The sequence below is a fragment of the Balaenoptera ricei genome, chromosome 1 (assembly GCF_028023285.1).
Source record: "Balaenoptera ricei isolate mBalRic1 chromosome 1, mBalRic1.hap2, whole genome shotgun sequence".
Taxonomy (NCBI): Eukaryota; Metazoa; Chordata; class Mammalia; order Artiodactyla; family Balaenopteridae; genus Balaenoptera; species Balaenoptera ricei.
Genome location: NC_082639.1, coordinates 164,738,037 through 164,753,074, shown reverse-complemented (window position 1 = coordinate 164,753,074; position 15,038 = coordinate 164,738,037). Strand labels below are relative to the sequence as shown.

The window sequence follows — 15,038 nt, the reverse complement described above, 5'->3', positions numbered from 1 at the left end:
CCTTCCCTGCGAGCAGCCTCAGAGGCCCTGGGAGGGGACAGTGCAGGTGTGTCTCCGTCCCCCGGCTGAGCTCAATGACTGGCTCCTGGGGATGCTCATTTACTATCTGTGGAACAAATGAGGGCTTTTGCAGAGGGGTTTGGTGGGCTGAGTGGGAAAAATCACTCAGAGGATAGTGGCTCCTCGATATCTGTTTGGGCACATGGTCACTTTGAAAAAAGAATGAGACAATTTCTCATCATTTTCATCTCCTGATGCATTTTTCCCATTAATCATTCCAAGCCCTTCTTGCACGGCGTCCCCCAGGCACTCATGGAGCACCTGGGAGCAATCCTAATTAGAGGCTGAGGCCTCGGCCAGCCCATGGACCACCTCATTATCCTAACAAACTGCTTGATGGGGTAAAAAGCCCAGCCTCTCTGACAGGAAGAGGAGCAATTTAGGGGAAAAAAAAGGTTTCATTCCCTACACCAAACTCACCTGGACACTCTTTCCCCCATTATCCCTGCTGGTGGCCCCAGACCTAACCTGATCAGGCAAAGTCTGTTAAGGAGTGAGGCTTAGGCTCCATTTCCAGTGTCCCTACTTGCTAGCTGTATGCGCTTGTTTGAGCCTCAGCTTCCCCATCTGTGAGATGGGGATAATCAATCTTGCAGGCTTGTTCAAGAGTAATGAGAGTTAATGCATGTTATCTATGGAACACTGCCACACCCTCCGCAAGCACTCCAAACCCTGGCTCCATTATCAGCCAGCTGATTTAAAGCGAGACTCCTACGTTCCATTCACAGGCACTCCCCTGATTGGGAGCGCCTCTTTCCTCCACCAATTCAAACCTACGCATCCCCCAGGGGCAGTTCAAAGCCGACCTCCTCCAGAAAGCCTCCTGACCACCGCAGCCCGCCCCACTCTCCCGCCTCCTGCGCTCCTCAGCGGCGGTGCCTGCACGCTGCTGCTCGGCACTCCGTGTGGCTGGGTGCTTCACTGTGGGTCTGTCCTCCCGTACGAACCTTAGCTCGCTAAAGCGGGCAGGTCCAGGGCCCGCACTTCTGCGTCCTCCACTGTGCCCAGCACAGTCTTCAAGATCTCCCTCCCAGCTTATTCGCTAACCAACGTGACCCCCCGGGGATTTTAGCCTGGTAAGACGCAGCTCTGTAAAAGGAACCAGGAAGAGACCACGTGTACCCCGGTGCATTCTCTGGTGGGCGAGGCGCCCTGCACAGTACCTGGGATCTCAGACGTCCCACCTCTTCAGACGGGCTGTCTCTCCAGCAGAAGCCGGTTCTGCTTGCTGAGGAGCTGCACCAGCTGCTGGGCTGTGGCCTGGCTGTGCTTGTCTAGTTGCTTTAGCCTGGAGAAAAATCCACCGCAGAATTAGGGATGGGTTCTGAAAACTGGGGGCAGTAGGCCTCAGAGAGCCGGGGAGCAGAGACTTCAGCCCTTTCCCTGCGTTCCAGCGCTCTGTGTGTCGGAGGGAAGCCCCTGACACTGAACTACGAGCTGGAAGTCAGGGTGACCCCGAAGTGAGGCCCTTGGACGTACTCCTTAAGGTGAATGGAAGTGTGTCAGATACGAAAGGCAATTGGGAGTCTTTTCGGTGACCTGTCAGTGAGGGAGCACACAGATAAAACTGAAGAAAAACTCAAACCTTAAACTCCCAGAGGTCAAAGATGAGGGGCCTAAATGCCTCCATTGTTCAGCTGGAAACGTCTCTGGCAGGCTGGAGCAGACAGCCGGTCCCGGCTGGGGAAGTGGGCGAGGGAAGGCGGAAACACTGAACTAAGGGTTTTCCATTATTAATCACTCAGTCAATCACGAGCTCCGGCATCGCTGACCAGATGTCTTTAAAGATCCTAAATTTGTCATTCTGCTGATGGGCTCTCCTCTCCAGACTTGCTAATTCACTATTATCCTCATTTGTCCACAGACGGCTTCCTACAACCAGTAGCACACTCTCCCATGGAAATGTAGGCCTTGGATTAAATTTAGACTTGAACAACTACCCAGAACTGTTCCGGAAAGAAGTTGGGTATGTCATATGCCCTTCCTCACAGTCCTCAAAAAGCACCAACAGTGAAATTAAGTTGTATTTTCACAGGAAAAGGATTTTAAAAGCTCAAGATGCCTTTCAAACTTCAGGCTACATGTCCTGCATTGAGTCAGAAACTTCGAAGATGGCTCTGCAGACCCTGGGCTCAGCCTGCCCTCAGTTCGAGCTCTCCTGCGGCCCCGTTTCCGGCGGGCTCTGAGCACAACTAAACATCTGCAAGGACAGACATTCGGGACTTAGGTAGGGGTGGGCAGACTTGTTCACTAAAATGATGCAGCACCTGGAGACAGGTAAAACTAAAACTGCACCCTGGGAAACCTAACAGTGGTCTAGTACTTTACTCACGCTCTCCTCAGGTTCCTCCGCCAGGGGCAACCCTCCCCATTTCCCAGATGGCACCTACCGCCTGCCCCACCCCCTTCTCGAGCTCCAGTGGGTTTTGCAGGAGGTTGTTCAAGCTGCCCCAGAAGGCACACTTACTGCACCCCAGTGTGCAGCCCTATCCTCTCCGCCAAACACTCTGTGCTCCGGGTTTTCAGTCACACCTGGTTTTCTACTACCGCTCCTTCAAGGTGTCCCACATTGCAAGGGTGAGAGGCGGGAACTGGAAATACCTGAGGCAGGGGTCTAGCAGGCGCTGCGCATGCTCCCCAGGTAGGAGCCCGCTCTGACCACGCCCATAGGTCTATGCCCCGCCCACTGCCCCTGCTGTTTCTGGAGAGAGCAAGGACCAAAGACAGTCTTTTTTTTTTTTTTTTTTTTTTTTTTATACAGCAGGTTCTTATTAGTTTTCTATTTTATACCTATTAGTGTATACATATCAATCGCAATCTCCCAATTCATCCCACCACCACCCCCCCAGCCCCGTTTTCCCCCCTTGGTCTCCATATGTTTGCTCTCTACATCTGTATCCCTATTTCTGCCTTGCAAACCAGTTCATCTGTAGCATTTTTCTAGATTCCACATATATGCGTTATTATGTGATATTTGTTTTCCACATTCTGACTTACTTCACTCCATATGACAGACTCTAGGTCCATCCACCTCACTACAAATGACCCAATTTTGTTCCTTTTTATGGCTGAGTAATATTCCATTGTATATATGTACCACTTCTTCTCTATCCATTTGTCAGTCAATGGGCATTTAGGTTGCTTCCATGACCTGGCTATTGTAAATAGCGCTGCAATGAACACTGCAGTGCATGTCTACTTTTGAATTATGGTTTTCTCAGGGTCTATGCCCAGTAGTGGGGTTGCTGGGTCGGTCATATGGTAATTCTATTTTTAGTTTTTTAAGGGACCTCCATACTGTTCTCCATAGTGGCTGTATCCATTTACATTCCCACCAACCGTGCAAGAGGGTTCCCTTTTCTCCACACTCTCTCCAGCATTTGTTGTTTGTGGATTTTCTAATGATGCCCATTCTAACTGGTGTGAGGTGATACCTCACTGTAATTTTGATTTGCATTTCTCTAATAATTAGTGATGTTGAGCAGCTTTTCATGTGCCTCTTGGCCATCTGTATGTCTTCTTTGGAGAAATGTCTATTTAGGTCTTCTGCCAAATTTTTTTTTTTTAACATCTTTATTGGAGTTTAATTGCTTTACAATGGTGTGTTAGTTTCTGCTGTATAACAAAGTGAATCAGCTATACATATACATATATCCTCATATCTCCTCCCTCTTGCATCTCCCTCCCACCCTCCCTATCCTACTCCTCTAGGTGGACACAAAGCACCGAGCTGATCTCCCTGTGCTATACGGCTGCTTCCCACCAGCTATCTATTTTACATTAGGTACTGTATATATGTCCATGCCACTCTCTCACTTCATCCCAGCTTCCCCTTCCCCCTCCCCGTGTCCTCAAGTCCATTCTCTACGTCTGCGTCTTTATTCCTGCCAAGGACAGTCTTATTTCCTGTGTTTGTAGCTACTTGAGACCAGGTTCAGGGTCTCCCTTGCCCTGAGCCTGGGTTGCAGTCTGGCCCTGCCCAGGCTCCCGATTCCCTGGATCAGGCCGGGGCAGAACCCAACCAACAGCAAGGATCTTCCATCCAAGTGGGAGCACTTTCCTGCTTCCGTACTGTATAAATTACATTACCTACCCTCCCACCCCCCCACCCCACCCCCCCGCCTTGCCCCCATTGCCCTCCTTCTGATATTGGAGGAGAGAAAAAAAAAGTTTCCTCTGGTGAAGCCTTGGCATTGCAGCTTTGGGAAGCCCAATCTGCCCCCACTGCCATCCATCATGCTGTTATGTGGAGCAATTTTTCCTGAGAGCACAGTCTCAAAACCACCCCACTGGTATCAGACCAAACTGAAGTTTTCCTCCACCGAATCCTCAGCGCGGAGAGGCTGGGAGAAGCAATGACATCCCAGGGAGCAGAGAAGCCAGACCACCCAGCTAGGGGCAGGGGGGCATTCTGCCCAGGCTGACCCGCTCACCTGAGCAGCGACTGCTGTCCAGCACTGGAGTGGGTACCTCTGAAGACACAGAGGTGTTGAGAACAGACTTTTTCCTTGAGAAGCAAACAGTCCAATGCTTTGCTGTTTAAACCAGACAGGCAAAAACACCCTCATTAGCAGCTGAGCTCTCTAGACCATCAGGTGTAGGTGGCTTTCCCCCTCCAGTCAAGTCTTGGGTGTAGAGAGAGCCACAGGCTAAGAGCTACTGAGGTAGTAGCCCACTGACTTCAAGTTTGCTTGAAACAAATGAAACAGAAACATGTGATAAGTAGGCGACACCATCACGGCTTAAAGTCAAGAAGGCGCCAGGAGTGGTCATCCTCCACGTGGTCCCGTGCCCTGCGGATGGATCAGTGAGATAACGTCCCTGCTGACTGATGGGTTTAGTGTATGTTTTTGGGCTCCTGAAAAGAGTGGCTGCCGGATTCAGGGCTCTGGGCTGAGCCAAAGCCTGTTCTCCCAGCACAAACAGCCGGCCATGGGCTGGCCGCACCGCTCACCGCCAGAAGTGGGGTCACTTCCTGCCTAGACCCTCCTCCCGTGGAGCCCTCAGAACCTAGATGAGGCTCAGCTGGTGGTGTTCTGCAAAATGTGGGCCTTGGAACCCTGCAGCAGATTCCCAGGAGCCCAGGCCCCGCCCAGACCAGACCAATCAAGTCCCCGGGTGTGAGCCCCACATCAGCAGCAAACCAGGGTTTTCCTGCAGAAGCACCACGGATATAAGGAGTAAGACCCTTGGGAAAGTCCTGCCTTCCCTCCAGGAGGCTGAAGTCTCACTAGCTTCACAGCTGAAGAGCCAAGGATGGCTTCCCTCCGATTCAACTTGAACTCCAAGCAGTTCCTCTAAGGAGTGTTTTTTCTCCCTTTAAAAAATATGCTCCCTCCTTTTTCAGAGTCAGCCTCTATTGTGTCACTTGATTGCAGCAATAAAGTCAATCACAAGCTCAGAAACACAACAACAAACCCAAACTCACATTTGTTAAAAAAAAAAAAGCAAACAAACTACAACCCAGGTTTTACATAAAACGGACTTTGTTATGGAAACATATTTCAGTGGCAGCTCTCTCAAGGCCTATTTTGAATATTAGGAAAACAGATTTTTTTTTTTTAATTAAAAAGTTATTTTTTGTAACAGTCTTCCCCAAACACTGTACAACCCAGCCTACGCTATTCATGAATGCTTTATTACCATCAGCTAAAAGAGATTTCTTGGGGTGTCCTATTGACACATACGCTGTCTTTTATTTTCCGTGGTGGTTACTGCTCTCATTTTTGTTGTGCTTCTAAGTTCAAGTCTTCAGCCAACCATAGCTGCAGCTGCCACCACTGACAAGAGCTACCATTTACTGAGCCTCTGAGCTTATTCCTCCATTAAAACTCACTACAATCCTAAGACGTATGGCTAGGATTATCATCCCATTTTACAGATGAGAAAACTGAAACCGACAGGTTCAATTATCTTGCACAAAGTCACACAAGGAATAAGTGGTAGAGAGTGGAGGCAAAGCTAGGCCGAGTACAGGTGTTCTTAACCACCGTTAACGGTTGGTTAATTCACTGAGTTACCTCAGCAAACCAACCAACTCTTGGTAAACAGTTCTCATGATGTCAAGAATTACAAAAGATCCCTTCCCTTAGGGGGTTCCCAGCCAATTAAGGAGACAAAAAGGGTGCTGCACCGAGGGTACCACCAAGGCATTAAACCACAGGGTCAATACGGTAAGTGCCAGGACCAGGAAGGCTTGTGCCTACTTAGGAAATGAATCACCATTTTCACCATCATCTACTAAGTGCTTACTATGTGCTAAGTGCTTATCACTTATTAACTTTTTAGTGCTCATGACAATTCCATGAAGCCGGAACTGTTGTTATCCCCACTTTAAGGATGAGGAAACTGAGGCGTAGACAGGATATATGACTAGTCCAAGGTCACGCGGCTGGAAATTTGGGATGTGAAAAGACGAACGGGTGTTGGTCTGGCAGGGGCCAGGGCAGGGCCTTCCCACATGGGAGGTGGTACTGTAAAGGCAATGGTGTCTGGAAACTTTGAGCTGTGCAGTGTGGCTTGACCAGAGGCTGTGGGCTGTTTGGAGGGAGGTGATGCTGGACCCAGTAACGATTTGAGCCGAACTAACAATGGATGTTGTCCTTCAGACAACGGCATTGCCATTTACCAAGAGAGGATGGGAGGAGGGACAGGCCTGGGGTCAGGGTGAGGTACCTATGAGATGCCCACTCACCACCCCCCCCCAGCAGTTATTCAGCTTGGGGCCTAGAAGCGTCTGGCTGGATCTCCAGCTGTGCCGCCCAAACCTGCCGAGAGGTAAGGCCGTGAAGGTGCCAGGGAAGCCTGGCAGAGATTTTCAAGTTTGTTAAAATTACAGATACCCAGGCCCCCACCACCTACTGGCCCAAACCTCTGCTGCAGCGAGAATGAACATGGCCAGGCCCAGGCCTTGGGGAGGAGCCGCCTGTCAAGGCTGGCAGAGGGCACGGAGCCAGAAGACACTGCTGGATGACGGGAGGGAGGATGCAGGCCGGGAGAGGAGAGAGGCTTGCAGGAGGAGCAGGGCAGCTTGTGAGTGTCCGCCTGCCCTTCAGCAGGGAACTGTGGCAGAAGCTGACCACAGGGGCGGGAGAGGGGAGACCATCCTAGAGAGCGGCTTGTCTGAGCGCAAGGCGGCAGGAGGGTGTGCTGAGGACGGAGAGGCTTGAGCCGCTGGGCAGGGCGCCCTGGAGGAGGGAAGAGAAATCCTCAGAGCTGGGCTTCCAGAGGCAGGAGGCGCCTGGGCAGCAGGCAGGCCCTTCTCGCAGAGGCAGAGGGAGGCAGGCGAGGTGAGCCTGAGCCTGAGAGGCCTCCGGCTCAGCAGCCTCCTTATTCTGCCCCAGGCAGAGGCCACGAGACAGGAGTTGCTCTGAAGGATGAGGGAGCGGGCCAGGGGCAGTGTCTCCTGAAGGGGTGCCTTCTCAGGTGGACACTGGCATCCCGACCTGCCCTCCCGATGATCTCACCCCCTTCTCCGAGCCCTGCAAAGCCTGGGTCAGTGGGCCCCAGACACCCTTTGGCTCCTTCCATCCACAAGCTGGCGGCCCCCTCTGCCTGGAACGTGACTCCTCCTAACTCACAGGGCTGGAAACTACTGGTTTTCAATGTTCAGGTCTCAGCATAAATGTCCTTCTGAGAGGAAGCAATTTCTTGTTCTGTTTGGGCCCTTTGTTTTGAGCCGCTTCCTGAACAAGGCGTGAAGTAACTAAAGGAGAGAGCGGGGCTGCCCCCAGGGCCCTGAGGAGGGGACTTTCAGACAGCAGCCCCTCCTGCAAGGAGGAGCCCAGCCGACAGCCTGCCAAGCACACAGAGGTGCTGCACAGCAGGAAAGAGAGTGGAATCATCAGCTTTCAGACTTCAATCCCTAATTGGGATGCTCCTTTCCCAAGGCCTGTACCTCATCTCCGGAACGGGCAGGTGTTCCATCCTCTCCCAGAGACCCCCAGGACACGCTCACTGTCTGCACCGTGCTGTCCCGGCGCCCAGGGGAGCTGTGGCTAGGCCGGGCCCCTCAGGGGCAGGAGGCCAATCCCTTCCTGCGGAGCCCCGGTGCTCCCCTGTCCTCACAGGGCACGGCGGTCACAGGAAGGACACTTCCAGGCTACTCTGCACCCAGGCTGGGGTCACCATCCCGATCAGTGCCCATTTCCTTAAGGACCTGCCACCACTGGGCAGATTGGGGCCCCTCAGAGGAGAAGCGCTGCTGCATAGCAAGGGCTCACCTGTGCAAAAGCTCCCTGGGAATTACAGGTGGGCAGGGGCAGCAGTTACATTGGGAACAAGCAGGCCCAGGTTTCCAAAGCCCAGGATGCAGATACAAGTAAAGGAGACTGGAATGTGGGCTGGGCCCAGGCACATCTCTATTGGTCCAACAGAGATGCTCTCTGCCACACCCCGCATGCACAATCACAACCAACATTTTTTTTTTTTAAATATGCACGACTTTAAGATAAGATGGAGCAAGTGGTGAAATACAAAACAACTTTATGGAGCTGAGTGGGCTGGGAAAAATATCTTATGCAAAACAGAAGCAGTGCAAGCTGCCAGCTCTGGTCCTATGCTTCAGACACTCATTTGCTATGAATACTGTGAAAGCAAGTGAATACATATATTTAAATTTTTGTATGTTGTATGTGATACATACAAAATATATGCAGTGTCTAAATAAGTTATGAGGCATAATAATCAAATGAACACTTGTGAACCCGGTGCCAGGGCTGTGGGACCCCTCCCTATGTATTTTCTCCAGCCCAGCCCCCTACTTACCCCGGAGGTGGCCAGTAACCTCATGCATATATGGTTTTTGATCAGAGGTTTTAGTTTCACTCAACATTTAACCTGGGAGCTCCCTACAAACTACCGTGGGTGGTTTTCTTGTTTGCTTGATTGTTTTTGGTGGCGATCGTGGTAAAATGTCTTTTGTCCTGCAATGTTTTCAGACTAGAGCTCCTTCTCAGGTAAGTGTTTTCAAAATGCTCAGACCCACAATTTCCCTGGAAGAGGGGCTTCCTCATGTAAATGAAGAACACTTTTCAGCTAACAAACATGTGAATTTCAAAGGTGCACATACTGTGACTGTAAAATGTGCACTCATTTCTCTACTATTCCCAGTAGAGTACTCTAATATTTACTGAGCATTTACTAAAGGCCAGGGAGTATTGTAGGCAGTAACTAAATTAATCCTCATAACAATACTACACAGTAGGTATTTTTATCATCTGCATTTTGTGCATAAGAAAAGCCGGGCACAGAGAAGTTAGTCATTTGCCCAAGTTCAGACAACCAGAAGGGGTTAACAAGCCAGGATTGACCAGCCACAGATGGCGTGCTCCTCCTTCTGTGCCCTTCTCACGTGGGTGGGACCGCCCCTAGTCGCCTGTCTCGGAGTCTTCCTTGCCTCTTCCCTCTCTGTCCACATCGATTCTGTAGATCAGCCCCTAAACCTTCTAAACCCCTCCACAGCTTGTTCTATCCCACGCATCCCACCAGAGCACCCATCTACACTTACTACAGTCATTGCTGGTCTGCCTCCCCCACTGAACAATGAATACGTTTAAGGACAGGAATGGGATCTTGTTCAGCTTTCCATCTCCAGCACTTAGCAAGGTGCTAGACAAATGGTGTCAGAAAGAGCAAACCACTTACCAGTGGACAATATTTATACCAAATATAATACCTGTAATTTCATCTATAGTGTAAGTACGTTTTAATATTTAATAACCTTGTTCCCGAAAGAACATAACATATAAATCAAATAATTTTAAGTATGCTATTGAAATCTGTCACTTAATTAAAAGAATCCTAGAACAGATGAATGAGTGCTGGACTTGGAAACAGGAGACATGGGTTCAAAATCCTATCACAAACTACCTATTTTACTTGGGCAAGAGGCTTGATCTCTCTCAATCTCAGGTTCTCCACTTCTAAAATTGAGCAAAGAATACCTCCTGACCTCCTGAATCAGAAACCCTGGCGGGGTGTAGCCAAGCAGTATGTGCTTTAATAAGCCCTCTGGGTGATTCTGATGAATTCTCAAGTTTAAGAACCACTGGTATGCTATAATTCACAGTATCAATCACATACAAAATGAGTTCTTCTGGAGAATAATGTATTTTGCGTGGCTCCAATTTTGATAATCAAAACAGCCAACTGTCTAAATGAAAACTATCCTAGTCTACTCCTAAGTTTTGGTGTCAGTCATAAAAACTTAAGCAAATTGTGTGATCACTTTGAATCTCAGTTTCCTCACATGTGAAATGACAGGATAAGCTAGAAGTGGATCAGCAAACTTCACACCACAGGCCAAATCCAGCCTGGTCCACTGTCTGTTGTTGTACAATCTGCAAGTTAAGAATGTTTTTTACATTTTTAAATGATTGGAAAAAAATCAAAAGAAAAACAGTATTTTGTGATGTGAACATTCTCTGACATTCAACTTTCAGTGCCCCTAAATAAACTTTCATTGAAACATAGCCATGCTCGTGCACTGGCGTATTGTCTATGGCTGCTTTTGCACAGTTAACAGCAGAGTTGGGGAGCTGCAACAGAGACCATATGGCCACAGAGCCTAAAACATTTATTACTTGACCCTTTAGAAAAAAAAGTTTGCCAGCCCCTGAACTAGAAGATGACTAAGTTCTCTTTGAACTCCAAACTTCTACAATACTATGACTTTATAGAATTTTACTGTGTTCCTACCCTCAAATACCGCCAGCTATCTAGTCATAACAGTACACCTAGGTTGCCCAAGTCGAAGTTTTGAAAACCCAATTACCCTAATTACTACTGCTCTAGGTAATTAATTTGGTGAATAAGCCATATTAAAGTTGTACACTTTGTTCCAATGCTTAAAAATTGCTGCCACATTTTATGAAATTCCGTCTCATTAACGTGGCCATACAGATCAGCTAGAATAAGCCATGTGCTCGGAAATCTGGAACACATTCTAGCCAGCTATCCTCACTTAGAAAATTAAGGCAGTTTCACTAGCTGGTTTGCTGTTTAAATATCCTCTGCCCAAATCTACCCTTTTCAATAATGATTTCAATGCAGGAATTCATTCTAAGGGTCCTGCAATTCTAGGGAGAGTTTACATTTCCAGTAAAGACAATTTACATTCCTGTACTGCCCCTTTAATTTTTCATTCTCTCAAATTTCCAATGAGCCTTGGCTGCCTGTGGAGTACAGCAGGGGGCAGCTTAGGGCAGCAATGGGGAAAAGACCCCTGCTCTTCTCTTCAAAAGGGTCAGGTCCTGTTAGACATGTTAGAGGCAACTTAGAGGTCATTCAGTCCTGCCCATTATGGTGAATCTGGGCCCCAGAGAGTACAAGTGATCTGTCCAAGGTCCCACAGACTGTCTAGAGTAAATCTAGGACTGAAACCCATGTCTCTTGACTCCAGATCTAGTGCTCTGCAGCATTTCAAAATCCTTTTTTTAAAAGGCCGTGACTTCTATTCCATACTAAAAAATAAGGACCTTGAGAAAGGTGACACACTGGGCAACGTACTGGGAAATGGCTGACCCATTTCCCCAAAAAGGCTGGGGAAAAAGGAGGCAATCCCTAGCTCAGTGCTTTTCTACCTCGCTCCGTGAAGAGCACCGGTTTGGGTTTTATTATTGTTCTTTTTTAACTTCCACTCTGTTGCAGACTGATAGTTTTGTGAAGTACAATAAAAATGCTGTTGCACTGCCTAATTGCTATAAAAGTTTCTAAGCACTTTCAATCTCTGTTCTTACCTTGTCACCGACAAGTTTGAGGACTCCTTGGTCTGGGAACCACAGACTGGCGTTGGCATGAAGGGTGCAGGAACCAGAGGCCAGAAGCTCCAAAACCAGCTTGGAAAACTCTCTGGCGGCGGCTCAGGCGCCACAGGACTCTGGGCGAGCCTGAGGCAAGGGAGGGCCCCGGCGGTGGCACCCTGGAGTCCCTGACAAGGTCGCTGGCTCTCTGCTGGACCAACAACTGCTTAAAACACAGCTGACTCTGGAAACGAGGCACAGTTTCCCCTCAGGTCATTTAGGAACATCTGCTGCGTAGCTACCTTGCAGTCTTCAAAGAGCATGTGCTATCTGACCTGGCTGAGCTTGTAATTCCCTTGGAGGGCTGGCCATGAATAAAGGACCCGCACCACGAAACAGTGGGGACAGGAGCTGACAAGGCAAGAATCTTAGACTCTGAAGGACGTAGGAGACCATTTGCCTTAAGCCTCAGATACCCTTAAGCAGTTCTTTGTAAAACAAAAGCAGAGTCATGGTGAGCACAGCCCCAGTGTGCAAAGAAAAACAGGACAGAGGAATGAAAACTGCTGAAAATCATAATCTTTGCAGAGTAGAATCCAGGCCACTTAGAAGTTCTAGGAGAAAAACCCACATCACCTCTCCTGCCACACCCGGCCTAAACCTAAGCCTGAGCACTCTCTTTTCAAAAATTAGTTATTTGGAAATGAATAATTTCATACTTATAAAAAGTTGGTCACAGAGGTGTGATGAAGTGAGAGTGAGCCCACAGCAGCTAAGGAACCAGACTCAGTCACCACGGCGCATTTACTGGCACACATTTAATTAGGTTTTAATAAAAGTAATTTGATAACTACTCCTGGTCATCCACTATAGAACTGTCAATGCTGAAAGCTTTTGCATTTAGCTTCTCTTCCATCTATACTGAGGCAGCCTCCCCGCTGACCCTTGTCAAAGAACCCCATCTGCTGGTTGCCAGGGTAACTGAAGGCAACCAATTGAGCTGAACAGAGTGACTCAGAAATAAAATCTGCAGCCAAAGGAATTCTGCTAAGAGTAATAAATCATTTAGTAAAAGGGGATCCTCCACACAGTGATGAGTGTTGGGATAATATGATGGCATAACTCTTCCAGCTAGAAGGGTCCATGGCAGATCAGAGTGAGTAGGCCTGCCAGAGGGCTCATGTGGTTGCTAGCGGGCTCAAACAGCAGAGAAGTCCGATCCTGCCCACTTACGTGCCATCATGGGGGAGAAGGAAGCAGCTAAATCAGTTGTTTAACGTTTGGGCTGCGAAATTCTGAATTTTAAGAAGTGGCAAGAGAACCAGTCCAGGCTTCCAACACTCCTTACTCTATTTTTTTAAAGTACCACAAGTAAACAAAACGCCCCACGTAGCCCAGGAAACTACTGTGGCCTTGAGGAAGGTGGCAAAGAGAACACTGAGACTGCTTTGGAATAAAAATGTCTAGCACCATCTCTTTGTCATCAATCAACTTTTAGGTGCTCCAAGCAGAAGTCGTCTATGTGCACAAAATATGCAGTCCTTGAGATAGCAAGGGAGACAGGATTCATCTCAGAGGGTTGGGAGTATCACCATGGGCTGGTCTCAGAGAGGGTCAGGGCTCTGAATAAGAAAGACAGACAAGAAGGGGAAAACGAGGCCTTTGGGGGGCTGCTCTGGGTGACAAGAGGCAGCACGTTGCAGGCCCCTGGCAGCGGGCTCAGTGTCGTACCGGAGTCCCTCACAGCACGGGACTCCGTTCCCAGTCCTGACCCCCACTCCTGGTGAGCGCCCGCTGTGTAGACTAGGAATCCCTACAGGCAGTAGTGCCCAGATTTTAAGAAGAAAAAGCCCCGGACGTGCTAAATCATCCATCCAGCGTTTAATCTGTATATGGCCGTCCCTTAGTGGTTGTGATGGGAGAGGCAAGGTTAAGGGCAGTAGAAACAACTGCCCTGATAGCCAATTACCACAGGGGATGAGGGGTGGTGGTCAGGGCAGCCTTACCCTGCAGCGCCACTCCTCTTAGGCTGCACCCCACCCTTCTAAGAGGTGTACAGGCAGGAGCATGCTGACATCTTCCCAGCCCCTGACCCACAGAGCCATGGGAGGACCCTGTAACCTAAGTCACCCCCAGAGATAATTTCCTGCTTTAGAAAAGAGCAACTGCCAAACAGAAGGTAGGTTTCCGCCCCCCCCCCCCCCCCGCCCCATCCTAGATGCCGCCAGTGAAAGGATTCATCTTAGAGTTTTAGTGAGACTCCGTAGACGGCGGCGTCAGGAGCAGCTGTGCACGCCCAGGACGAGCCTTTTCCGGCGCCCCGCTTGTCCCAAGAGCCCACCAAGCAAAGCACTCCCGGGCCACTGCGCGTCCGGGAGCCGCCAGCCCGGCCCCCACCCAGCGCTGGGCGATTGTGCCTCTGCGGGTTGAAGCGTCGGCGGGGCTCCACGTGCGCCTCTAGCGCCCACACCTGCGCTCGGCCCGCTTCGGGCGCCCGCGGCTGGCAGGGCGGCCTCGCGCTCCAGCTCCCGCCGCCGCCGCCGCGGGCCCCGCCCGGCCCCGCGTGCCGTCCTCCTCGCGGCTCGGCTCGGCCCGGCCCCGGGATGGTGGGGGCCGCAGGCTCCGGCGGGCGGGCCGCGGGCGGGCGGGGTGGGGGGGCTGGTGCCCGGCATCTGGCTCCGGAGGCTCCGCGGGGGCTCGCAGGGCCTCTGGACTGCGGCAGAAGGAGAGGATTAAGCTGAGATGGCAGTTGAAGGAAGGAGATGGATGAAAGCTTCATTAACTCCAAGCTCACGTCCCAATTTCTTTCCCCTGAGAAGCAGTGTGAAAAAAGTTTGGTTTCCTTGTGATGGGAAAGTGCTGCGTGATGGTGTTTGCTTTTCTTACCTTTTAATTCCTTATTTGTGAACAACAACAAAAAATTAAGCATTGTTGATCATGGAGGACTCCAATTTTAATTAAACATGAAAAAAAATTTTGCTAATAGAGAGGCTGAAGAAATATTACAACCCGTTTTAATATCTATGTTAGTGATTAAGCTTCTCACGTGACTTAATTGAAACTGGCGAATATCTTAAGAACTCAAAAGAAATGAAAATTAAAAGGGTGCTGGGTATGACATGTCTTTATTTTCCCCCTCCAATCTCGTCCAATAACTAAACTGACTTTTATGATCAATCCTAAAATGTGCCATAGAAAACAGGACTTCCTGATTCCATAAAAAATATCTTGAGTACT

General features: G+C 49.5%; 1 protein-coding gene across 6 annotated transcripts in view; it reads right to left on the bottom strand.

Moving 5' to 3' along the window:
- SDCCAG8 (SHH signaling and ciliogenesis regulator SDCCAG8) overlaps positions 1 to 15,038 on the bottom strand; it is a 273,925-nt gene that overhangs the window by 8,785 nt on the left and 250,102 nt on the right. For 4 of the 6 annotated variants that reach the window (XM_059940808.1, XM_059940799.1, XM_059940845.1 and 1 more), the window contains one exon: positions 1,224 to 1,348. The exons of 1 other annotated variant lie outside the window; for it this stretch is intronic. In XM_059940808.1, the coding sequence (XP_059796791.1) occupies positions 1,249 to 1,348 (100 nt within the window). In that variant the 3' untranslated portion in view covers positions 1,224 to 1,248. The remainder of the gene's footprint in view (positions 1 to 1,223; positions 1,349 to 15,038) is intronic. One more of the 6 variants, XM_059940820.1, reaches the window with a different exon arrangement.